At 45.4% G+C, this 25503-nt stretch overlaps 4 protein-coding genes, 1 long non-coding RNA gene and 1 other non-coding gene across 6 annotated transcripts; 2 read left to right on the top strand and 4 right to left on the bottom strand.

Annotated features, from left to right (window-relative positions):
- Nucleotides 1-406: 406 nt before the first annotated feature.
- LOC123042330 (tuliposide A-converting enzyme 1, chloroplastic) lies at nt 407-1864 on the top strand. The gene has a single exon (XM_044464802.1). It carries the CDS (start codon nt 604-606, stop codon nt 1573-1575), a length of 972 nt encoding a protein of 323 aa, XP_044320737.1. The 5' UTR covers nt 407-603; the 3' UTR covers nt 1576-1864.
- Nucleotides 1865-3975: 2111 nt separating this feature from the next.
- LOC123042329 (heavy metal-associated isoprenylated plant protein 2) lies at nt 3976-4745 on the bottom strand. Its single transcript, XM_044464801.1, has 2 exons — nt 4610-4745; nt 3976-4519 (listed from the first exon to the last, which is right to left on the bottom strand). Exons 1-2 carry the CDS (start codon nt 4692-4694, stop codon nt 4161-4163), a joined length of 444 nt encoding a protein of 147 aa, XP_044320736.1. The 5' UTR covers nt 4695-4745; the 3' UTR covers nt 3976-4160.
- Nucleotides 4746-11730: 6985 nt separating this feature from the next.
- Nucleotides 11731-12230, top strand: LOC123046992 (uncharacterized). Its single transcript, XR_006422714.1, has 2 exons — nt 11731-11839; nt 11956-12230. It is a non-coding gene; the product is annotated as an uncharacterized lncRNA (long non-coding RNA).
- A 1000-nt stretch (nt 12231-13230) lies between these two features.
- LOC123047733 (U6 spliceosomal RNA) lies at nt 13231-13332 on the bottom strand. The gene has a single exon (XR_006423106.1). It is a non-coding gene; the product is annotated as a U6 spliceosomal RNA (small nuclear RNA).
- Nucleotides 13333-13855: 523 nt separating this feature from the next.
- On the bottom strand, nt 13856-18265 carry LOC123046991 (inositol-pentakisphosphate 2-kinase IPK1). Its single transcript, XM_044470463.1, has 8 exons — nt 17911-18265; nt 17478-17592; nt 16824-17027; nt 16381-16525; nt 15683-15723; nt 15497-15607; nt 14634-15221; nt 13856-14469 (listed from the first exon to the last, which is right to left on the bottom strand). The coding sequence occupies exons 1-8, from the start codon at nt 18240-18242 to the stop codon at nt 14311-14313; spliced, it is 1695 nt and encodes a 564-aa protein (XP_044326398.1). The 5' UTR covers nt 18243-18265; the 3' UTR covers nt 13856-14310.
- A 563-nt stretch (nt 18266-18828) lies between these two features.
- On the bottom strand, nt 18829-24753 carry LOC123046990 (protein HEAT INTOLERANT 4). Its single transcript, XM_044470462.1, has 14 exons — nt 24425-24753; nt 23679-23717; nt 23521-23574; nt 23372-23435; nt 23146-23204; nt 22253-22377; nt 22100-22159; nt 21872-21930; nt 20825-20898; nt 19891-19929; nt 19752-19814; nt 19599-19646; nt 19379-19507; nt 18829-19286 (listed from the first exon to the last, which is right to left on the bottom strand). The coding sequence occupies exons 1-14, from the start codon at nt 24575-24577 to the stop codon at nt 19239-19241; spliced, it is 1014 nt and encodes a 337-aa protein (XP_044326397.1). The 5' UTR covers nt 24578-24753; the 3' UTR covers nt 18829-19238.
- Between the last annotated feature and the right edge of the window lie 750 nt (nt 24754-25503).

The raw sequence follows: 25503 nt of genomic DNA, 5'->3' as shown, positions 1-25503 counted from the left end.
TTCGGGAGGTTTACTATTAAGCATTTAGAGAGTCAAATTATGTAACTCATAAGCTGAGCTGGCTAGATGGGGACATGCTAATAATCCATCTCGTTGGATCGATACCCCTCCTGATTTTATTGTGAGTCTACTAGCAGACAATATATACGTCATTTGATTAATAAGTAAGCTTTCCCTAAAAAAAACAGGGCTCCTTCGCTTGCTCTGAGCTCAGCGGAGAACACGAGTCAAACAAGAACACCTCGTCTACACGAAACAGCTAATCAATATAATATTATGATATCTTCACTCCACAAAAAATGATATCTGGATAGCTTTGGGTTGAAGAAAAATTTGACAGTAGAAACTGAAGTTTGAATGTAGAAATTATCTCTCTGGACAGCTAAACACTGTTAATTATCTGGACCTAAGCTAGCTTTGGCTTCAAGTAGTTGAAGTTTGGCAGTAGAAATTGTCTGACATTTCCATCAGCTGACAAACTTAAATTATGAAACCAGTAACTTCTCGGCGAGTTGATGAGATCACAGTGGTAGTTGCTACTACAATATATACTACCGGAGCCATCCATCACTTTGATCAGCCCAAACTCCAACTGCACCAGCCATGTCCGCCGCGCCGCCCACCGTGCCCCCGGCGGCCACGGCCGCCGACGACGAGATCCTGTACGAGTCCATGCCACGCCTCCGCGTCTACAGGAGCCGCGTGGAGCGCTACCTGGTCGGCTCCGAGTTCGTCGCCGTCTCCACCGACGCCGCCACCGGGGTCGCCTCCCGCGACACCGCCATCTCCCCCAACGTCTCCGCGCGCCTCTACCTCCCCCGCCTGGACGCCGCCGACGGCACGCTCCCTGTCCTCGTCTACTACCACGGTGGCGGGTTCTGCCTCTTCTCCGCCTTCGACTCCACCTACCACGCCTACCTCAACGCCTTCGCCGCCTACGCCAACGTGCTCGTCGTCTCCGTCGAGTACCGCCTCGCACCCGAGCACCCCGTCCCCGCCGCGTACGCGGACTCGTGGGACGCGGTCGCCTGGGTCCTTTCACAGGCCGCCGCCAGCGCCGGCGCCGAGCCGGATCCGTGGCTCGCCCGCCACGCCGACCTCTCCCTCCTCTACCTCAGCGGCGACAGCGCCGGGGCCAACATCGCGCACCACATAGCCATGCGGGCGGGGGCCAGCGTCCGCGGCCTCGTCCTGGTACACCCTTACTTCCTGGGGAGCGACGAGGTGGGCTCAGACGGCCTGGACCCGGCGATGCGGGAGCGGCTCGGGAGGCTGTGGCGCGTCGCGTGCCCGGCCGCAGCGGGAGAGGACGACCCGCTCATCAACCCGCTCGCGGACGGCGCGCCGGGCCTCGAGGCCCTGGCTTGCGGGCGCGTCCTCGTGTGCGTCGCCGGGGCGGACGTGCTCCGCGACCGCGGCCGCGCCTACTACGACCGGCTCGTGAACAGCGGGTGGCGTGGCCAGGCGGAGATGTGGCAGGCGCCGGGCAAGGGGCACAGGTTCCACCTGCTGGAGCCGGGCTGCGACGAGGCCGCCGCGCAGGACAGGGCCATCAGCGGCTTCCTCAACCGCTGACTCGCCGGCCACGAGCTCGACATCGCCGGAAGAGGAAGAAGAGTCAACTGTGTAGCTTCATCCCCGCAAAATAAAAATAAAAAACTGTAACTTCACCGTATAGTCTGGAAATAACTGTAGCTTCGTCACCGAGGAATACTGCTTCGTCTACACTAGCACCACGCTTTGTCGCGTTTTTTTTTTTACAAGGCAAAAACTTTATTTCTCAAATAATAGCGAGATCGGAGGTGATTTATCAAATGATGAGAAATAAAGTCCGGGATAGCATCTTCCCAGAACATTTGAATACTTTTCCCGCATAAAAAAGACATTTAAATACTTTTTTGGGCTAATCAAAAGGTGATTTATCAAGTTTTTTTGTCGGAGGACCAAAACCGTGGCCGATCAACTCCGCCTGGATGAGGAGTGGCAGTCAATCAAAGAGACCCCTAAGGAGACCCCAAGCTCAGCGAACCATGGAAGTTTGGGCGAAACCTGACGACGGCTGGGTGAAGGTGAACACGGACGGAGCGATTGCAAAGTAGGATGGATCGGGAGGAGGTGGAGCGGTCCTCAGGGACCATCATGGCGCGTTCGTGGCAGGAACGTGTCATTTTTTCCCAGTTGCTGCAGATCCAGAACTTGCGGAGCTATTGGCGTGTCGGCAAGGGATTCTACTGGCTCAAGAACATGAAGCTCAGAAGGTGGTGGTCGAGATGGACTCACTGTCTGCGGTAGGGAAGGTCAATAACATGCAGAAAGACCTATCGGCAAGCGGGCAGATTGTCCAAGAAATCAAGGAACTGCTAACTCAATTTCAAGAATGCAAAGTCGGATGGGTTCGGCGTTCCGCAAACAAAGTTGTGCATAGACTTGCTAGGGAAGGTTGATGTAGATCGTTATGTCATGTATGGTGTCACGTGCGCCGGATTTTGTAAGCTCGGACTTAGCCTCTGATGGAGGTTTGGAGCACTAAATAAATCAGCAACGTTCCCCTCAAAAAAAAAGAGTGCAGGTGGAGCTGCGCCAATTTTTATTTTTAGTTTTATTTTTATTTTTACGAAAACCTTGCCTCGCAATTGCATTAAGGAAAGCGTTGGTTCAGATAGTAAGGAAAACTACATACAAAAACCATACATCTCTAAAACTGAGAAAAATCATTCAAACACGAAATACACACACACACAAAATAGAGCTTGAGGATAGCGTTTCGCAAATCAAGGAACATCTCAGTTAGAGCGCTTGCAACTCATGTAACCAAAAGGACCACCGTACTCACAAGAGATCTTACCCACGCTGAGACTCAATGACCGCCCTGCATCCAATCAACATGGACTAATATTTTGCAGTGTCGACCTTCGACTTATCGACGATGTCCACCAAAGCGTGAATTGCCCCGATTGCTTGCGATGAAACAACTTTCTGTACAAATTCAAGTCGGCCTTCATCTTGTGCTTATCCCCTTCCTCTGTGTTAACCTCCCGCAACTCCCAAAAAGCCTCCATCAAGTCATGTTCCGTGCACTCGGTTGTCGAATATTGCCCACCTTGTTTTTTATGCCTGTTACATCGCTATGTGTGAGACACACCATCTTCCTCCACCCGCAAGGGCTTTGGGGGTCCCAAGTAGACCACACAAGTAACCCTATTGATAAACTCCTCCTTGAGATTGGTGATGCAAGGTATGTCAACCTTCGTCGCATCAACAGACCCAGCCACTGTTGTGCTCGCGTCACATGGGCCTTTGATCACCCATTGCAGCATGGACCATGTTGTGGTGACCTCCATCTTGTATGATATGGGCTTTGGTCATCCATTGTGTGACATGGGCCTATGAACATCCATATTGCAACATGGACTATATTGCGGTTACCTATTGCAACATGGACCATGTTGTGGTCAGATGTTGGAGGCAGGATGTGGTTGCACGCTCCATGTGCGAATCCATGGGAAGGAGTCGTCAAGGGAGAAGCTGATGAACACATGGAGAAATGCAGGTTGCGGTGACTGGTCACACGTTGTCGGTGACCGCGGCTGTGGATGGGGCTGGGCCGCACCTGTGGTTGGGCCGGCAGATCTAGGTTGTGACGGGGTTGCGATGGATGACGCGCGGTGGCCGGAGAGCGTCCCGGCATGACGCCGGATAGGGCAGTGAGCGAGGGTGTGGGTAGAGGGCGCCGCCCGCTGGGAAGAATACTTTGTGGCTGCGGCCGTCGCATGAGGAGATAAGTAGAAGAAATGGAGGTAGTTGGGTCCACAGGGACGCGTGGCAAACGGAGGAAGCGGTCGACGCAAAATCAAGGACCCGTCCATTGATTTGAAGCTTTTCCATAATATTATGTGCATCCGTAGTGTCATTTGTGTATTGCGTTGTTGCAGAGGCTGGATGTAATTGATATATCTGTAATATTAATATATCTCCTTTGTCAAAAAAATAACATTATGTATTTATTCAGAAAGTTCAGCTAATTCTCTCGAAGGAAAATCACCGTGGGATGCTAGTGCGCAGAGGTATCGATCCGGGGTTGAATTACCTACGTACATAGTATGAATTAGTAGTACTACGATTCAGATAACGATGGCACGAAGAGACGATTAACTAGCTAGCTACATGATGGAGCAGGGGTCCTGCTGCTGCTGGTAGTGGTAGGGCACGACGGCGCACTGCTCGTACGCGGGCCACGACGGCGGCGGCGGCGGGACGTGGTGCACGTACAGCGTCACCGGCGGCTCAGGCGTCCTCCTCTCCGCCGCCACATATGTCTGCTGCGGCTTCTGCTGCTGCTCGGGCTTCTTCTTCTCCTCCGGCTTGGACGCGGCCGACGCGGACGGCGGCGGGCCGATGGTGAGGACGTCAGCGCGCTTCCCGGCCTTCCTCCTGGTGGCCTCCACCACGTCCACCGGGTCCACGCCGCCGGTCACCGTCATCGTGCCCTTCTCCGAGTCGATCTCGATCTTGTCCACACCTGGGCACAGCACGTAAGAGCAACAGTTAACCAAGCAAGAAATGCATGGCCTCGTTGCCAGTTTGGCCATGCGATCTGATCCAAACGTACCTTGGAGGCTGGAGACGGCGAGCATGACCTTGCGCTTGCACTTGGCGCAGGAGGTGTCCACCCGCAGCACCGTCCTCTTCGACATGAACACTCTCGCGTGGTCGATTGAATGGATCCCGGCCTCCACCACGACAACGACAAGGCCGGCCGGTGGCTCTGCTGATGTCTGGTCCCGGGCTATATACAGGCAGACAGTGCCAGTGGTGGGTGTCCCGTTTGGGTTTCAGGTGGTTAGGGACCCCGATGGGGTCGCTCAACCTCCCCGAACGGGAAGTCCACTGGCTCCTGAGTCTAGATATTCTAGATCGAGATTCACCTTTAGTTTCACCAGGTTTTCAGGGGAAGCGTCACACGAGCCAGGATCAGGCGAGCCGATTTTATGTCGCACACACAACGTACTCAACTGTTATTTTGTCGTGGCAAACATCCTTTCCCTTGTGTGTGTGGTCGCTGGGTGTTGGAACCACTCTAACCTGTGCATATGACTTCATGCGTGCGGCCGGGGTTGTTCGCACAGTGGTCTTGGTGCTCAACTCCTGCATTCTAGTTTCTTTCCGTTTTTTGAACCGGGCATTATTAACTGAATAACAGAAATACAAAGTCCCCGACCACAGACCGAGTGAAAGTCCTGATGCATTCTAGACTTTCACAGACGGCACAGCAGAAAACAATCACAAATTCAAGAGGTACGGCGAAGCGGCAACCGCAAATTCAGAAGATATACTGCAGATGCCCATCAGACCGTCAGAGCACACACAGGGAACACCGTAGCCTGCAACGAAAACTTTTATTCTCGTTTGTACTGCAAACATTACAGCATGTGGTTGCACCGCTGTAAGAAAAGTCTGCTGATATTTTCTTGGTGTTTGTGTATCGAATTCCTGCCGTATCTTCTGCCGCGACGAGCCACCCGGTAGGTATACATCCCTGCAATAGTCATAAGGCTACAATAACAGCGGCAACAAATTAACAGCAGCGACGGCGACCGCTCTGCTGCATCTTTTTTCCCGACCAAAGGGGAGAGCTCCTTTACATTGGAGCAGTACTTACAAGGTGACAACTACAGCCGCAAGAAGAAACAACAGGGACCAATCTCAGGTTGCCGTTTCTGGTCCAGAGGCTTGAAGGAGCTCCTCAATGTTGTGGCTCAACCTTTGTGTCATCACTGGTGCCTCCTCCCTTTGGAGCATCACAAGGAACTTGCCCGACCTCCCAGCTTTTAGTGTAGAAATTGACGATCTTTTTGAAGATCAAACAAGGTTGAGAGATGATGTTGTAATACAGATGAATCGCCCCTTCGATGTCATGATCATCCAGCTTTTGAGAGATGATGTCACGATCTTTTCTTTCTTTTGACCCAGAAAATAAATCATTTGTCTGTGATATCTGAAATTTGTTCAAAAATATGTTGGGAATCAACCTGAATTCAAAAACCAATAGAGATACTGCAGTACTCCCTCCGTCCCAAAATAAGTGTCTCAACTTTAGTTTGAACAGTATCATCTTCTAGTTTGAACAATTTATGCAGTTTCTTTATCCAGAAGGAGATATGACAATTAATCATCTTCTATATCATAGGCTCGTTCATGGAGTAATGCAACATCTGACAAATGCTATAGAGGGTGTTTTGGTAAGCCTGGAGGTCATGCACATTCAGTAACAAAATCATATATTGATTACACAGAGATTGATTCATGAATTTCCCATATTTACCTTGGTTACATTTTTTCCTAGTACCTGATATGTTGGGTGAAATGTATCTGCCCATTGCCATAAAGAACACCACTCTCCTCTTTTCCAGCCTCTAAAGCAACAATGGCACCATTTTGAGCAGTACAAACAGCATGATGTTTTTTTAAACGTACAACATTGTTGCATGACATGCATCATATACACATATACAGTTGCATCATCAAGATAAAAAAAATCAACCTCTAAGCAACAAAGGCACCACTTTGAGCGGTACAAACATTATGGTATACCTCAAGACCAACAACACACGCATGTATCAACAACCTAGGGTGTCTTTTATCGTGTGTGTTTTCAGTGTACACACATAGTTGCATCATACAGATATATATGAACCAACTGCCTGAATCAACTGCCTGAATCTCAGTACCTACCCAGGATTCAAGCTCTTGAGCAATTGCTCAATTCAGAGCAAGGTGACTCTGTGGGATTCAACCTGTTGAGGGAAATGGAACTGGTAGGGGAAGATGAGATTGAGACTGATGATGATGAGAATGAAGTTTTGGAGGCCACCACTGAAAATAATCAACCTGAAGAGCAATATAAGATTGATTTCCCTGCCATGAACACTGCTGCTGACACCAAGAAGTGGGGCCCTGTCCAAGCTGCCAGGACAAGCTCAAGGATTGCTGGTGACAAGAGGACCATCATGGAGAAAGCCCAGCAACTCAAGGAAGTCCAGAACTTGGAGATCCAGAAACCACATGGTAAAAATCAAAATTCTTTTAACATGTTTTATGATTCTGCTTTCCTTTCAATTGCCTCTAGCATTGGTGTAGAGGTTGATCCAAGACAAGGATCTAGTATGTCCTCTTCACACACTGTGGTGGGTCTAAGCAAACATCAGACCATGACTGAAGGTCATGTGTCTGAACCTGCAATATTGACCCCTGACCCACCATCAAGCCCTAATGAGGGTCTCTGGTCACTAGTTAGGAAGAATAGGCGGGGCAAGCACCCCAGGACAGAAGTGATTAAATGAATGCCTTATTCTGAAATGTTAGGGGTATTTCAGCTGCAGGCAGAAAGCCTCTCATTTTAAACACTTTAGCCAAAACCCATGCCAATATCATTGGTTTTCAGGAAACCAAAAAGGAAGAGTTCTCCCCTTCCTACCTTAAATCTTTAACAGGGCATAGGGATTTTGCCTGGCATCACCTCCCGGCCACAGGCACTGCTGGGGGCATCCTGGTGGGAGTGGAGCAAGATGTCTTTGAGGTGATCTCCTGGTCACACTTAAAATTTTCGGTCAGTTGTGAGCTAAAGCACAAAGCCCTGGGTCATATTTTTAGGGTAATTGTAGTATATGGCTCCTCTTATGAGGAAGGCAAGGCAGTTTTTATTTCTGAGCTACACTCTTTGTTTGTAGACAATCACTTGCCCACCCTGATTGGAGGGGACTTTAATTTAGTTAGGAATGCTAAAGAAAAAAGTAATGGAGTAATCAATCATAGATGGAGCAATAATTTCAATGCCTAGATTGAGATCTGGGGACTGCTGGAGATCAAGCTCTCTAGCAGAAAATTCACTTGGGCTAACAACCAAGTGGACCTCATCATGTCTACTATTGATAGACTCTTCTGCAATACTGACATGGATGCTCTTTTTCCTCTAGCTACATGTATATCTTTACCTAGATGTGGTAGTGACCACACACCCCTCCTTTGGGATTCTGGGATTAATGTCCAACCTAGGAAAAGTAGTTATAAGATGGAAAAATGGTGGCTGCTTAGAGCTAATTTTTCTGATCTTATTCGCAAAATTTGGTCTGAACCTAACAATGCCATAACTAGCATAGATAATTGGCAGATCAAGGTTAGGAGCCTCGGGAGAATCACTAAAGGCTGGAACTCCAATGAAGAGGCTAATCTTAGAAGATATAAAAAAATCTTAGTGGAGGAGTTTGACACTTTAGATGTCAAATCTGAAACCTCTGATCTTTCTGAAGGGGAGTTCAACAGAATGAAATTTATTCATACTGAACTCCAGAAAATTTGGCTACAGGAAGAAACTAAAGCTAAGCAGAGATCTAGAGATAGAGATATTAAAGGAGACAGAAACACTGCATACTTCCATGCAGTGGCTAATCAAAGGAGGAGGAAAACCCTCATCCACTCCTTAGATGGCCCTAATGGGCTTGTCAATGATATTAAAGATATGCTTGGTGTAGCTGAAGACTTCTATAAAGATTTGTTTAAAAAAGAGCACAATAGTGGCTTCACACTGAGCTCTGGCTTTTTCTCTGCAGAGGAATTAGTCACACCTGCAGAGAATGAGGCCCTAGTATCACCTTTTACTGAAGAAGAGATTAAGAAAGCAGTCTTTGACTCCTACCCTGATGGTGCCCCTGGACCAGATGGGATTCCTTTCTTCTTTTACCAACATTTTTGGGAGGTGATCAAGGTGGATCTTATAGCCATGTTTAATGATTTTCATAAGGGAGAGTTGGACATACATAGACTCAACTTTGCCATGCTCTCCCTCATTCCTAAGGAACCTGATGCTACTTCCATGAAGAAGTTTAGACCCATCAGCTTACTTAACTGTAGTTTCAAAAAATTTACTAAGGTCCTCACCAATAGGCTGTCTAGAATTCTCCAGAGGCTTATTGCCAGTAACCAATCTGCCTTCCTTAAAGGCAGATACATTCTGGAAAGCGTGGTCACTGCCCATGAAGTAGTGCACTCAGTCCATTCTGGGAAAAAACAAGGTTTGGTTTTGAAACTGGATTATGAAAAAGCCTTTGATAAAGTAGACCTTAGTTTCCTCCTGGACCTCCTCAAAAAAAGAGGCTTTGGTGATACTTGGATCGATTGGATCCAACATATCACCCATAATGGCTCGGTTGGGGTCAAAATCAACAATACTAAGAGTGACTTCTTTTTGGCTGGCAAAGGACTCAGACAGGGGGATCCTATTTCCCCATTACTTTTCAACTTAGTAGTAGATGTGCTGACCAAGATGTTGTCCAAAGCAGCTAGTTGTGACTTAATTGCTGGATTATGCGCAGAAGTCTGCAATGGAGGGATCATTTGTCTGCAGTATGCTGATGATACCCTGCTCTTTTTAGATTATGACCTTACCCATGCCACCAACCTCAAAACTATCCTCACCTGTTTTGAGCAGGTTTCTGGCATGAGGATCAACTACTCTAAGAGTGAGTTGATCCCAATTAACATGGAAGACTCTGATTTCTTGCACTTTCTAGCTGCCCTAGATTGTAAGGGGGGGTCCTTCCCTATTAGATACCTTGGCATCCCCCTGCACCATGACAAACTTAGGAAGGAGGATATCCAACCTCTCATAGATAAAATTATGAAAAGAATTGCTGATTGGAGAGGTAAGCTCCTCTCTTATAAAGGTAGGCTCATTCTGATCCAGGCTTGCCTGGCCAGTATTCCAATCTATCTTCTATCCTTCTTTAAGTTCCCCAAATGGGCCATTGAGATGATCAACTCTCAAATGGCCAACTGTTTGTGGAATGATTTGGAATGCCATATGAAACTTCATCTTGCCAACTGGAACATGGTGTGTATGAAGAAAGAATTTGGAGGCTTGGGAATCCCAAACCTCCAAGATGTCAACTTATGTTTACTAGGTTCCTGGGTGAAGAGATACTATGAGAGTGAAGGAAAACCATGGAAAATGATCTTTGATCACAAGTACATGTCTGGTAAGATTAATATTTTTGCTCCTAACCTATCCCCCAGTGCATCCAGATTCTGGAAGGGGCTGAAGACCACTATCCAAGCTCTTAAACTTGGTTATAGGTGGAAAGTTGGGTCGGGTGAAAAAGTTAGGTTTTGGGAAGACACCTGGTTTGGTACCTCCCCACTGGCAGTGCAATTCTGGCCTATCTACTCCATTTGTAATGAACAAATCAATAGTGTCAGGGAGTGTGGGATGGTACACAACTTAAGCTTTCTTTTAGGAGGAATTTTGATGATAGACTCATGGAACAGTGGTATCAGTTAGTGGAGATAACTAGTAGCCTGACCCTTACCAATGAGACTGATGCCCTTGTCTGGCAATTAGAGAACAGGGGGGTTTACTCCACTAGCTCTCTTTATCATGTGATTAATTTTAGGGGGGTGCAACCAGTCTTTGTACCCTCAGTGTGGAAACTAAAAGTTCCACCAAAAATCCATGTCTTCATGTGGCTCCTGGCCAACAACAAGCTGATGACCAGGGATAACCTTAGGAAAAGGCATATTATTAAGCCACTTGAGTGTGTGTTCTGCTCTGAGGCTGAAACATGCTCGCATTTGTTTTTTGACTGTGTGGTCTCTAGACAGATCTGGCCTCTGGTCTCAAATCACTTCGGGGTGGATACTGGAGCTGATTTTGAATCAGTGGCCAGACTCTGGATTGCTAACAAAAAACACTCTGCTCTCAACACGGCCAATGCAGCTGTACTTTGGTGTATTTGGAAATATAGAAACTCTATGATTTTTAATAACACCATGTGGACATCCATTAAGCAGGTGATGAGGCTGATTCTAAAAACCATCAAGAACTGGGTGATCCTGTCTTCGGATGGGGCGGCAGGAAGGCTGGAGGCCTTCTCAACACACCTGGCGACCGATCTGAGACAACCACTGATGATCAGTGGCTGATCAAGAAGCTCGCTGGAGCCCCGTTGGTGACTCCATGGGACAAGCTGAAGATCTCGGACGACGCAGTGGGCTTCTCGTCCCCCTCCAAGAAGCGTTCAGAAGCTGCATCGCTGTCGAGTCCGACCTCGACACTGGTGGCTGCCTGGTCCCCTCAGGCGGTGGCTGCACCGCCGCTGAAAGCGCGCAAGGCATCCCAGGAGCTGATCTGCATCTGATACTAGCAGTGCCTGTGATCCGGTTGCTTTACCTTTGTACTGGCTTAAAAGCCATCGTTTTTCTTCTTTTCTGAACTGCTCCTCTTAGTGAGCTTATGTAATAACTGAATCTGATCTGAATTTGGTTTCATTAGTATATATCCCTGTTCTTCTATATATATATATATATATATATATATATATATATATATATATATATATATATATATAGTTGCATTTTTCAGATAATATGACATTTTCTGTTTGGCTTTTTGAAGGGTTCCGTCTAAGCAAAAGGAGGCACAATTTGTGGAAGTGCTGCCTCACACCAAAAACATACATATGCACCAACAACCTAGGGTGTTTTAAGCACATCTTTTTCCATTGGAGTGCCTTTCTTCATTATACAACACATATATATACATCACTGCACCATGCAGATACAAACAACTATGTACGTACTCAGATAAATACAACTTTTTCTGTTGGGTTATTGTAAGGTTCTATCATCCATTGCCTATAAGAAGGGACCGACGACACTAGTAAGTTAACATACTTTAATCCGTTCCTTCCTTTCTTGGTTGCTTGTTCGAGAGACATGGACGTCCATAAGGTCAAGAGGTCGGGCTTGTGCTTGTTGTTGCTCATGGCATTCCTGTTGCTTCCTGCAGGTAATAAGCCTTGCCTGAAATAATAATCATCTGAAGAATTAGTGTAGTAGTTCCTTCTCGGTGTGTTGTCTTCTGATGAAGTAGTTACCCAAAATCATGTCCATAATTTGTTTCAGGGTCTGAAGGTGAAGGTGAAGGTGGGACTTGCACAACGTTCAGCAAGACCTACTCCCACCCTTTTTGTGTGCCTTTACCTTGCCACAGGGGCGGAGCCAGAAAATTTAGTTGATGGGTTCATTAAAGAGAGGATTTGGTCTAATTAATTCAATGTAAAGTCCAATTTCACACCACCTTACATCAAATATATAGTAGTCCCCTTCAAGGAAGAACAAAAAATATAGCACTAAAAATACATTAAAGAGAGAAACATAATATCACTTGTGTTATTTCAGAGTGCAAAGCCAAAATATTATCATTTGTTATTTCATAACAATGCACGGGTATTTAATTAGTACTAACTATTAAAGTATACGGGTATTTAATTAGCATGGACTAGAGAGGCAATTTACTACTTTTGGGCTTTTTTATTAGGCTGCTCACTTGGTGTTGGAACTTGATGGGTCCATCCCTTGTTTTTCGTTGGGTTCAGAGGAGTACGTATCTGTGTACGTATACTAGACCAAGAAAAGTCGTTGGGTTCATTTGAACCCAACGCTAACATGCTGGCTCCGCCCCTGCCTTGCCATAGTCACTGCAAGCATGAGGGCTTCTTAGGCGGGGATTGTCACCCGTTCGGTGATGACTGGGAACCTGCCTATTACTGTCTGTGTGAGTACACCTGCGGTGCTGGGGAAATCGCTTCATGACGTGAAGCGGCATGTGATGATGTGATAAATAAGCTCGTAAGGAGAGCCGTCCGCAACTTGCCAATAAACTCCAGTTTTTGAATGCTAAATAAAAAATAAAAAATTTACTCCCTCGGTAACTTTTATAAGATAATTTATTAGATTACTACTGTATTTTAGGATAATAATTACTCCACTATGATTGATTTTCCTTGTTCGAGACTGGATTCTTTGAAGGAATTAAAACTTTATACACGTTTACATCTCCTTTTCATCCGCGTCGCTTCCGGCATGGCCAAGATAGCCAGACAGTGCCCTGAGACGCACGCTCTAAACGTCGCCCTACGCTCCGCCGGTGCCGTGCCACCTCTCACTCTTAACGCCTCATCACCCGTCTGCGCCGTGTGCACCCTCTCCTCCCGTTCTGCCCAGAGCTGCCACGAGCACGGGCACGCGCACAGCTTGCACAGTGCACACCCCTGTGAGCCCCCACCTACATGATGCCCGCCGCCTCAGCCACCTCGTCTCTCCACATGGACAACCATATGCCGAGAGCTCAAACGATGAGAATTAGACAAAGATGCAAAAATACAGTGCACAAATTTCCAAAAAATGGACCTTTTCTCAATTAAACCTGACATCCTTGTGCAGGGGCCATGTTAATCTCCTCTGCATTGGTCCAACTTCAAAAAGGTATCTGAAGAGATAGCACCATGGCTTGCACATGGCCGTATAAGGCCCAGTTCTTTTGCCAGAATCTGGGGATTGTCCCAAAATCCGACCCCTACCCAGCTTCTTCCAGAATCTTTGAGCCCCATTTGTTTTACAATCCTATCTAGTTAGGGTCTAATTAGACAGGATTGTAAAACAAATGGGGCTCAAAGATTATGAGGGAAGCTGGGTAGGGGTCGGATTCTGGAAGAATCCCCAGATTCTAGCAAAAGAACTGGGCCTAAACTGGTCTTGTAACCGGTGCATCTGTGATATGGTACAAATTGTAGTACAAAATAACCGGGGCACACAACTCATTGGTCTCAAAAATGGCTTTGGATCGTTTGCATGAAGTTCATTGGGATAATTCGTGACAAAACCATATATTGTCATTGGGTCTAATTCACATATTGTCTGGTCTGGTTGCTCAGTTCGTTCTAGAATTCAGGTGCTACATGGAAAATCTAGCTACACAATATATATCGAGAGATGACAATGTTGTCCGGAAACAATAAGCAACTGAGAGCAGAGAAGCAACCGCAAACTGAAAAGATGTACAGTAGTACATGCGCCAGTTACCAGGTGAGAGAGGGAACCGGTGAAATGGCTACACCCTAGCCTGCAAGGCAAACCTGGGCTCCCATCTCTGCTGCACATACTGCAACATGTGGTTGCCACTGTAAAAAAGTCTGTTCATGCATCTTGGTGTCTGTGTATCGAATTCCTGATGTGTTTTTTCTGCCGCGACGAGCCACCCGGTAGGTATACATGATGTACCACTCGTAAGCTACAGTAACAGCAACAACAAACAGCAGTGACCGCTCGGCAGCATCTTTTTTTTCCCGATGAAAGGGAAGAGCTCCTCGACAATGGAGCTGTACTTACAAGGTTACAACAACAGGCGCAAGACGAAACAACAGGACCAATGGCACATGTGCCCTTTCCGGTCCAGAGGCTTCAAGTTGAAGGAGCTACTCAATGTTGTGGCTGAACCGCTGTGTCATCACTGGTGCCAACCCCCTTCTGAGAATCGACTTCCCCGCTCTTAGTGTAGAAATTGACGATCTTCTGATCCAATTTAAAATAATGTGTCATCTTATCCAGAGGCTTCACATCCAGATCAACAAAGTATGCCTACACATGGAATATGCAATTGTATGTCATTCACGTGCAAACGAACATCACATAAAAGAAACGCATAAGCCGAATCAATTGTTCAACAGTGAACTATACAAGTACATGAGTTGCTGAACAAATACAAGATGAAGGTAACAGGAACACATTTCACAGAAACATACCTTGTAATCATAGGTTCGGTTCACTGACTGAAGAAACACTGAATCATACTCAGGATCTGTTCTCTCACACTCTCGTGGCCGAAAGCACATCATGAGGCTACAGTCCTTCGCGGTAGCAGAAATAAGAAAGTCCCTGACTATCTTACAGCTCTTGTCCAAAGGAAGAGAATGCAACACAGAGTACTTGTGCAATAGCTCAGCATCAGTTATATTTTTGCAGACCAAACAAGGCTGAGAGATGATGTCGTAATACAGATGAATCGCCCCTTCGATGTCATGATCATCCAGTTTTTGAGTGGCCAAAAGTTTATCCAATACTCCAGATTTAGATATTGCCTCTGACAGGAGCTCAATAAAGTCAGATAGTTGTAGCCCACTAACCTTCCTCAGATCTTCAAGACACTTCTCTGTTTCATTAGCAAGGACCTTATCAGCACCACCTCCCATGCCACCAAAACCTAAGGAGCCATTCACAAAAATCCTGAAGTTGTTCTGAGGAGTCGAGAAAAATGACTTGATGGCCGTGCGTATTCTTTCTTTTGACCCAGAGAATAGATCAAGAGGATCGTATTCACTTGTCTTCGATATCTGAAATTTGTTAAAAAATATGTTGGGAATCAACCTGATTTCAAGAACCAATAGAGATACTACAGTATTGCAAGAATGTCAACCGGGCAACCCTGAATGCTTAAATAAACAAGAATGTTTGTACATATTTTGATTCAAAACAAATATCATCAAGACAGGTTTGTTTATGCCAAAAAACTACTTTGTCTTTCAGTGGACAAAAGTGTAGTCTAGGATTTTATATAATCCATCAAACATAGCTATAATTAGTTTAAAATCTGTTAAGACCGACATACCTGCCCCTGATGAAATTTGAGGTGTTGATGCATCTTGTACCGTGTTACTTGTTTCTTAATAACATTTTCCTTTGATATATATTCTGACGATGGAAGAAACCCACATTTGGCCTGGATGGTGAAGCATGTAAAAAGCATGTCAACTGGAAATAAATATAAGAAAAAGAAAGGAAGCTTCAAATGTACCTTTATCTCCACTGCGATACAGCTGCTACCTCTAGGCTTTCCTGTGATTAGAAAATTTAGTGTAAGAAAGTACAAATTAAATGCAGGAAACCTACCATAGAGTTCTTAATAGCCTAGCACAACCCAATGGAAACCACTACTGGATCATGATACAGGTTAGCATTACTGGACCAACTATCCATTTGAACAGAAACCAAAGCTTTTGCAGTGAAACTAGATCGCATCTACACTACAAATCTGTAAAATACAAGCAACATAATTTTCTATCTTTCAGATTAATGGAGCTAGGAAAATCCCTAGTATATGTATCCATGCAAACACATCCCAAGTTTCAAAGGAAGTGCGACTTTGGCATAAAACAGTACTGTCACTTTGGAGGTTGGGGCAACTATCTTGATCCTACCATTTGGCTGAGGCAAGTAGCACTACAAATCCTATACCACCATGGATGCAATGCAAGCTATTTTTCCAAGACTTATGAAATCGCAGACTTAAAAACTTTACATGCAAAGAAGCTCAATAACCATGTAATACAAATACTCCGTCCCAAAATGTAAGACAATTTTTTACACTATTCCATCCAAGGCTTGGTGCATTAAGAGGGAAAGTTTTAGTTTCTTAAGCTAGGAAAGCTTTGAGTCATACTCATAAGAGATGGAATGCACTGTAATAGTAGGGTTCAGATTCCAAAACTTTACCAGAAAATAAGGAGTGATCAGAAATTAGAAGGGCAGAATCAGCTTTGGTATCAATTGCGCTTGCATTCACTCGCCAAGCAGGACGGGCACTGAGCACATTCTTTCCAACAATCTCCAGAAAATCCTTAGACACAGAGACACGAACCTACACCACAAAAAAATGACATTATTTGACATATATTGAAGCGGATCCAGAGAATAATGCCTTTTGAAAGATCTTAACAAAAGTGACAGCATATCTTTATCCAAACTCAATAGGTTGCACACTGATACCATGTTGTCCTTATAGACCAGATTAACCAAAGTGATGCTAACGTTAGGACATTTTCTCACTGTTTCTAGAAGAACACAGAATTTGGAAGTATTTTAAAAAAAAATGATGGTAAACTTATGGCAAACATATAACTTCAACAAACATAATTGGGTCGAATATAAAACCGTACCCCGCCATCAACATGATCGTGCCCCAGATGTTGGCTCATGACATGTACTGCATAAGCTTGTGCCACAGAACCTTGCTTGACAGACTCGATCAATTCTGGGATGTCACCCCACACGAGCTGCTCGTAGCTTGAGAAGTTTACACAGTTTGGTGCTGGTTGTGCCTTGTCATTTAGGACCTTCTTGGCCCGCAGTACCTTGCCAAGCTGTATGCAAACCAAAGGTAGATCAGCAGAGTATAACCCCTATCAGCTCTAAATGTATCATACGGAAGCAAAATGGGGAATCATTGGGAACCAACTACAGATAGGATGGCTGTTTCCTGGTTAGAAATGGCTAAAAAACTGGTAGGGGACCCCTGCTCTCATGTTTCAATAATAAATTGAAAGCAGATGCCTAAATTAAGCGGGCAGCCCTACACATAATTTATTGATTGCTACAGTGATGAGTGCTTAATTATCAAACAGAGCACTGGGGACAAGTTAGCATCTCTGATTCTAGGCCACCAACTTCCCCGATCGGTACACCAATTAATCTAGGCAGGGACAAACGCATCATACCAAGTCCAGAATCTTGCAGTCAATAGATGAAAGCTAAGTAGTACCCAACAGCACAGCAGAACGAGCCTACACAGAGCAGAGCAGAGCAGAGCATACCATGGAGGGCGAGGAGCCGGTGTAGCTGAGGATGAGATTGGCCGCGCCCTCTCCCTTGTACACCCAGTCCGCGGCATCACACGCCTGCAGCGCCACCTCCATCGCCGCCCGGAATCTGCAGCCAGCACGGGATCAGACGAGTGGATCCGCGCGCAAGAGAGAGAGAGAGAAAAGGCAGTCGGAAAAAGCCCCCCCAAAAAAAGTCGGCAGAACGGGACAGATGATGAATGCATCTAGACATGGGCGAATTTGTCGTTTGCTCTGCTGCTTCACGCCGCAGGCCCGCAGCATGGCCCGTGGCCGAAATCACGCGCGAGAGAAGCTAACCAAGCTTGTCTCTGCTCGGCGCCGCATTCCGTCGAGCAGATGGCGTGCGGGAGGGAGGACACGGAGGATTCCGAGAGGAGAAGTGTAGGCGGGCGCGGGTGCTTACCGGCGGAGGCGGGGAGCAGAGCTGCGCGGGCGCTGGCGTCGGAGCGCGCTCCCGCGATGGCCGGAGGAGAGTCGGGCCGCTGCAGCCCGCGGCGGAGACGGGCCGGCGCTCGCTCGTGTCGCCGCCGCTGCCGCTCGCTCGCTCGCTCGTGCTGCTGAAGCTGCCGCTGCCGCTGCCGCCCCAGTTGCGCGGTTGGAGGAATCCGGGCCCGGAGGGAGGAAAAGGAAGGCTGCAGATTCCCGGGAAGCCGAAACGTGGAGGAAGAGTGGACGCCACGCGGACGGGGCGCTTGCATGTGGTTCCAGTGAGACAGACAGCGAGCCGATGCTCATGGTAGCATCAACTTGTCGCGCGTGATCTGTGACCATGAGCTCCTGTACCCACTACCCACCCCACCTACCTGCGCTCAGTGCTCCCTCGCTCGCTTTGATGCAACGCATCAACACGTCTTTCATCCCCCCGAAATTTACCGGAATTTGATAAAATTGTGTGCTTGTGTGCTACTGTCCTAGTATGAAAAACGCTCTTATATTACAAGGCGAAGAGACTTCCATTTTTTTTGTCGAAGTGCAAACAAAGATGTGCCCTTTTGTCAAAATTTTCTAAAAATTTACGACCTGCAAAGATTACAGCAACCGCCTCAACTCACAAGTGAACTGCACAAAATTCGGAATCCAAATAATATAACAGAATGAACCTTGCGACAAAAACTTAAAATAACAGAACTGCCCCGGGTACCATCGCTAAAACAACTGATGGTATCCTCAAAATCATCGCCACGTTGAGAATGCCAACAGCCGAATGGCTCTTGGCAACAGGATGACCGCCGTTAACAAGTTAAAGCAAAAAAGAAGAAGAAAAACTATCGCTAGTTGCAACGCAAGATTTGAGCAGCACAAATTTTACACAACGCGCACAGGGTTAAACATCAAAATATATATAGGGATCCCGTCGAAATACACAGGGTAAGCTAAACAATAATGGAAGCCAGAGCTGTACTGGGTGAGAAACGGAACAAACTGTTCCTGGAACAATTGTTCTGCTCTTACAGGATCTACTTTTCTGGCCGCTACAACTACCTCCCACAATGTTACATATCGCAGTCGCAGTACAAAGAGAAGTAAAATGCCGGAGGAGGAGACACTCAGGAGCATGGGTGAAACTGTACTACAATAGAGTTCAGAGGCAACAAAGTTATCCATTGGCCCAATATAAGCCCCGAATTGAGTCTGCCTACCAAGCAGGCAACCCTCCAGTTTTCCAAAATTTCCACCCGTAGCTTGGATGGATAGCTTGATACTGCGCACAGCAAAATACGAGGTTGCACATCACAGCACTTCATGCGCGTGGCGGTAATATCTATTAATGTACCTCGCCTGCAGAGTACACAATATACACAGAGTTAAAATGCAAGGCTTGTTCGACAAATAGTCCTTTCTAAGGAATACAGAGCAATGCTGCTGCATACCTTTACTTGGCTCACATCAGGAGTGTCATCGGTTTTTACAGGATAAAATTTGTAAAACCGGATATTTTCAAATGCCTCTTTCAACTTTGGATCCATATCATCAATAGCTTTCTTTCTCGCTTCTTTAGCCTGCATAAGGTTTTGGAGAAACATTTGAGTAACGAATAAATTAAATTCTTTGGTGAAGGTAAATTAATTAACATTTTGCTTGATTGCCAACCTGCTTCAGCTCTCTCTTCCTTTCTCTAACTCTCTCCTTTATGAAGTCCTGTTAACGAAACATTCCAGCAAAATTAGGAAAACAAGGTAATCAGCAGACTATACTAGGTTATTCGCTACAGCAGAGCAAGGACAAAAAATATTGGATGTGCACCTTGAATTTTTCCTTCTCATCCTCCGGCAAGACCTCGTCTTTGACTTTCTCATCAATAAAATCCTGCACCGCAGTGCAATGGTTAAAAAAGATACATTTCCATGGATACCATAAGAAACACAACAAATTTCATACAAACCTCCATATCATCCATTTCCCAGTCGAAGTCGCATACTATCTGCAACAAGCAGCAAGAAGTAAATACAGTAGTTTATAACAAGAATTAACAGCCACTAGAAATAAAAGCCGAAGAGACAACAAGAAAGCAGCGTTTAATTACACTACTTAGAATAATTTTCGTGAAGCATTAGCTAAAAGCGGGTAATGGTATGAGCAGTTCTTTGTTTTATCCCTTCATAGATACCAAACCTAAGAAATATGTGCTACATTTTTGGGGTAACAACTTCTCAAACTTATGGCATGAGCTACCTTAAGTTTGAGAAGTTGTCTGGGATAAATCATGCTCATGACGGAAACATAAGAAATATATTACACCCCATCACTGGCATCACACAGCTACATCAACACAAAAGATAATCGACTCATAGGCTTGTAATAATACAACAGATACAGGCAATCTACATGTACATAGAAAGAAGTCAAAAGGTCAACTCGAGATATGTCATGCAGATTCTCTCATAAGCCAAGTTACCAAACATTCCATAAATAACTAAACCCTCCTTAAAGGTTTACAAGGCCCCTAACCAAATTCAAGAATTTGGCAAATACAAGGCTCCTTGCCTTCCCCAGGTCTTCAATTAATTATTGTTAATTGATTGTCTTTAATTGGCACATTGGCAAGAAAATGCCATGTTGCTATTTTATAATGGTACCTTTATCGTTGATTTGAGTAACAACTATTTTATAATGTTGACATAGATTATAAAGGCCATGTTGCTACACACATGGTACCTTTGTTGACTTCTCTATCAGCAATTATGAGATTATGGCTCCTCTATGAGCAAATAATGAACAGCCAACTTCCGAGGAAAAATAAGAGAAGCAACAAACATTCATGACAATTTAGACAGTAGTTCTAACATGGTGTTATAGACCTTGTGAAAGAAGCTTACCGGGGGTTCTAGAGGATACATGATATTGACTACTGTGTCATCTTCATCTTCAGGAGGACTAAGTGGCATATAATCTGCAAGATTTTTGCAACAGGGTAAGTGTTCCTGCCTCTTGCCTCAGAAAAATATATTATATTGCAATAGGTTCATGAGCACATCACATTACTATCAAGGGAACCATACTAGTAAATATTTTCAGATATATATAGAGGGATTAAACAATATAGTCAACTAGTTGGGTTCTTCATGTGATCAATACCCTTCGCATATATTTAACTCGCACTACTCTATGCTTGTTTCACAATTGCTCATCTTGAAGGTACAAACACCACCAAAGGAGATCCCAATACACAGTGAAAAATTGGGCTTGGCTAAGATGGTATATAGTGGAATCAAACCAAATTGTTTCAAATCAACCAATATGTATTTCTAATCAATGATTATTAAATATATGCCCCACCATTCACAGCTCTAAAAGTGCAAGGCTATAGACGCGACACCATCTCCTGTCTGGCATTTTTTTAAACATGGATGCCATTTATAGTTTTTTATAAATGAAATGTCATTCGTCCAGCAGAAGAAAAGCACCAAACTAAACATCCATCAAAGTCTCAATGAAGTACCGTCCCAATGAGACAAAAAACGATAAGCAAAAGGCTTCACATCCAGACATACTATTGCATAGCAAAACATTAAATTAAGACGTACTCCCTCCGTCCGGAAATACTTGTCATCAAAATGGATAAAAGGGAATGTATCTTGACGTATTTTAGTTCTAGATACATCACTTTTTATTCATTTTGATGACAAGTATTTTCGGACGGAGGGAGTAGTTGTGATCATGTATTGCAAATATTAAACTAAGACATAGTCATGGTCATATTTAAATTTAATATTAAGGGGGAAAATGAACCATGTAGATTACACATTCTTGGACTGACCCAAGAAAGGATAAGTACAGAAACGGAACCACAGGATCCAAAAACAACAACAGATATTTCAGTAGACACAAAGCAGGCCTATAGAAACAATCAAAATTCAGCTTACAAGGCATGCAGTAGTCAAACTTCTTCACTCGTTCTTCTTTGAGATGCTTCAGGGCAGACCTGCCATATATATATAATTAGGATGCTGGGACAAGTCAGGGAAAAACATATAGAAGTTTAAGATGGGAGCATTCCGTATGGTGATAACATTCCCAACAAATAATAATAAATAACTGATAGTAACAGAGCTCCCTCAAACATGAATAGTCAGTATTGTAAAAATACCAACCTTCGCTGAGTGCAGCCAAGAGTGAATATTTTGGTTTTCAAACTGTCAATTCTAGTTAGCCTGAAAACAAAGCGGAAGCAAAGTAAACAAACACACAACTTCGCCCAAAAGATAATATAAGACATATAGCTGAAATAAATAGAATGTTAGTACCGGTCCTCTAGTGGAACATAGGGCACCCAAGCCATTTTCATCACCCTCATTGGTACTATTTCTTCATTTTCCCTTTGGACAGAATTTATACCAATTTTATCTGATGGAGGGAAGGGGCAATCAACCTGTACAAGAGTAACAAATGCAAGAGCTATAAAATCCATTGACCAGTGAACAAACAAGAAAGCTATCATATCTTCAGGAAGCAAAAAATCACAATGTACAGGTACACGACGATCTGCACGCGGGGGGGGGGGGGGGGGGGGGGGGGGTCTGCACTGTGGGTTCGATACCATCAGCAAAAGTGCGGCAAAAACACGTAGCTTGCATCTCCAGGGTTTATAGGAGAAAAAGGGAACCCCAGGCAAAATAGTCATACTTCAGACTGACATAACAAAGGTAGATGGTGTCCTTAGCAGAATCCAGACCAGCGGGAGTTTTATGCGCATGAGTTAGCACAACTAGGGAAGTAAGATAAGATAAATATAAGCAAGACTAAAAAAATATTCACCAGAATAGCAGATCATGATCTCAGACACCTCGTTAACATTAATGGGATAGATTAGTGGAGCAAGCCATTTAATAGGATAGATTAGTGGAGCAAGCTATTTAATCATTGTCTACTGATGAAAGTCATGTGATTATTAACCGAGTGCACTTGGTCTTTTTTATCTTCATGTACAAACAAGCAAGGGCCATTACTGATTACATGCAAGATAACATACGTTCTATGTAATGCAAATAATATGGCTAGCAAAATCATGAGAAAACATGCAACTGAGAAAGAATTTAAAAAATGCGTCTTTCTATCAATCCACTCGAGAACATAAAATAGAATACCAAAGAAAATGAAGAGATAAATTCTCAGGTAAAAGGAATGGATGGAAACTTACCACAACTACAACTGGAATAAGCACTATCTTCGATTCACCGCCAACATTCAACAGTTGAGCTGCATAGCAACAGAAATAAACCCATTAGACAAATTATATAAAACCATGTAATCCACAGGGATGCTCAGGGAATTTTTCAGTATTAATAAACTGCTGCCAAATAGCTCTAAAGGATAATATAGAACTACATAGACCGTCAGCCAGCCAGTGCTAAAATACTACTTACGCTCAGTGCTGCCAAATACATAGACCGTCTTCCCATACAGTTTCCCCCCTTCTTCTAGAGCTTTCTGTTCACCAACAATAAAGAATGTGTTACAATGCAAGGAAACATCATATTTAAGGGGAAATTTGAAGATTATATATTCATCATACCTCTAAATTTTCAAAGTTCCAGTTGAACTCTTTAATCTTATCAATATTTTCCCACTGCAGATGAAACCAGCATTAAAAGTAAGGCCAAATGTGTATGACAGGGAAGTATTATGCATGTTTGCATGTGATTGAAAACAAGAACATGAATGCGCACAAACCTCTGTCCCTATAGGAAAAGCCGACAGCCAAAGATCCTCCTGAAGATAGTAATAGAACGTCAGGCAATATGCAGAAAACGAAATACAAACAAGGGCACAAAGCATACGCCCTTCCTTCAAGTGAAGCATCTAATGAGTTCAGCCAAAAGAGCTAACTCATAGCACAACTTGAACGGAATGGCCACATCACAGTTAAAGCTAGGGGGGTTGCATTGGAAAATCTGACTATCATTAAGCAGGGGAAACGTTCTTTTTAGTAATTTGCACTTTGAATCTGGGTGAGACATGCGTAGGAGACAACCATTATGCTAATTGTCTGCACTTATGCTATTATTAGGGACAGGAAAACATCCTGTAAACAACCATCTCGTAGACGAGAGCACCTGAGCATACGACGATTTGCTACCGCTGCCAGCGGGTCAACTTCAGTGCAATGCACGGCGCGGCATTCCAGGAGAAAACAGAATCACAATCAAATTGACAAGTACCTCACTCTAACCAAATCTAGATATTTCAGCAGAAGGGAACAGCAACACTATCAACCAGATCGCCATCCCCTTCCCCTGATTCGACGAGCGTAAAGCTCGCGGCGGCAGCAAAGAGCAACGGCACGGACACGGACGCGCGCTAAGCCGTAGCAGCAGGGCCAATCAAGCCCGCCACCGGCCGCCTATGCAGGGACCTAGCGAACCCGAAGCACGCAATCGAGGGCAGAGGGCAGGAAACCGTCGGGAAAGCGTCCTCACCAGATTCCTCGGCTCGTGGACGTACTCCGGCTCCGGCTTGGGCTTGGGGGGCGTCTTGGTGCGCTTCGGCCGGCCACCGTTCGCCGCCGCCGCCTCCGCCTGGCTGTCGCCGCCCGCCGCGGCCGCGCGCTTCCTGCCTTTGGCGCGCGCCATGCTTCTCTCTCTCGATCTCTCGATGTGGATTGCTAGGGTTAGGGTTTGGTCTCGATTGGGATTTGGGGATTTGGGGATTTGTATTTATGCGCCGGGGAAGGAGTGGGAGTGGGACTCGATTTGGGGGAACGGCGCGTGAAATCGACGCGGACGCAAATTTGAAGCGTGGAACCGACGGGGGAACGGAGGGGAGGGAGGGGGAGAAGGGGGTGGCGGCGCTGGCCTCCGTGGCGTGGGGTGCGCGATGGGCTTCTGAGCCGTCGGATCTGACGGGGGCGGCCCTGGCCCGTCGGATTCAGCGTGGGGGCCGGAGGTGGTCCGGATTGCGCCAGTGGGTGCCCTCGCGTGGAAACTATGCGACCTTTTTTTTTTATCGGCGGTGGGTGTGCGCTGTCTGTTGGAGAAGCCAGATTCAAAATTAGTGACCATGACATGTGGGACCAGGACCATGCGGCCAGATTCAAACAGAGGGGCGTGCGGTGTTTTTTAGTCTCCGTGACGTCGTCCTTTGGCCCACGGTTTCCAGGCGGCCAGATCGGCCCACGGTTTGGGACGTGGACGCCGCATGGGCTCCTCAGCCTTGTTGTGCGGTATTTGTGTCTCAAACAAAATGTTGTGCGGTATTTTGTCACTCCGGTCCCTTACTTTGCACTGTTTTGCTTTGTTAAGGGAATGGCTTTTTTCCATGAGCATGTCTCGATGTACCATATTTTCAGAGAGCATCTACAGTCGGATATGTCAAATATGACCCCTCAAACGCCCGCGGACGCGCCGGTAGTAACCGGACACGCCTCAAATTTCACGAGTTGTATCCGGACATCTCATACTAGATTCTTAAATCCATATACAAATACATGCAAACTAAATAAACATACGTACTACGTCGATCACCTAGCTGCTCGTCATCGGAGATGTAGACAATCTCC

The sequence above is a fragment of the Triticum aestivum genome, chromosome 2B (genome assembly GCF_018294505.1).
Source record: "Triticum aestivum cultivar Chinese Spring chromosome 2B, IWGSC CS RefSeq v2.1, whole genome shotgun sequence".
Lineage (NCBI taxonomy): Eukaryota > Viridiplantae > Streptophyta > Magnoliopsida > Poales > Poaceae > Triticum > Triticum aestivum.
This window is presented reverse-complemented; position numbering and strand designations above follow the sequence as displayed.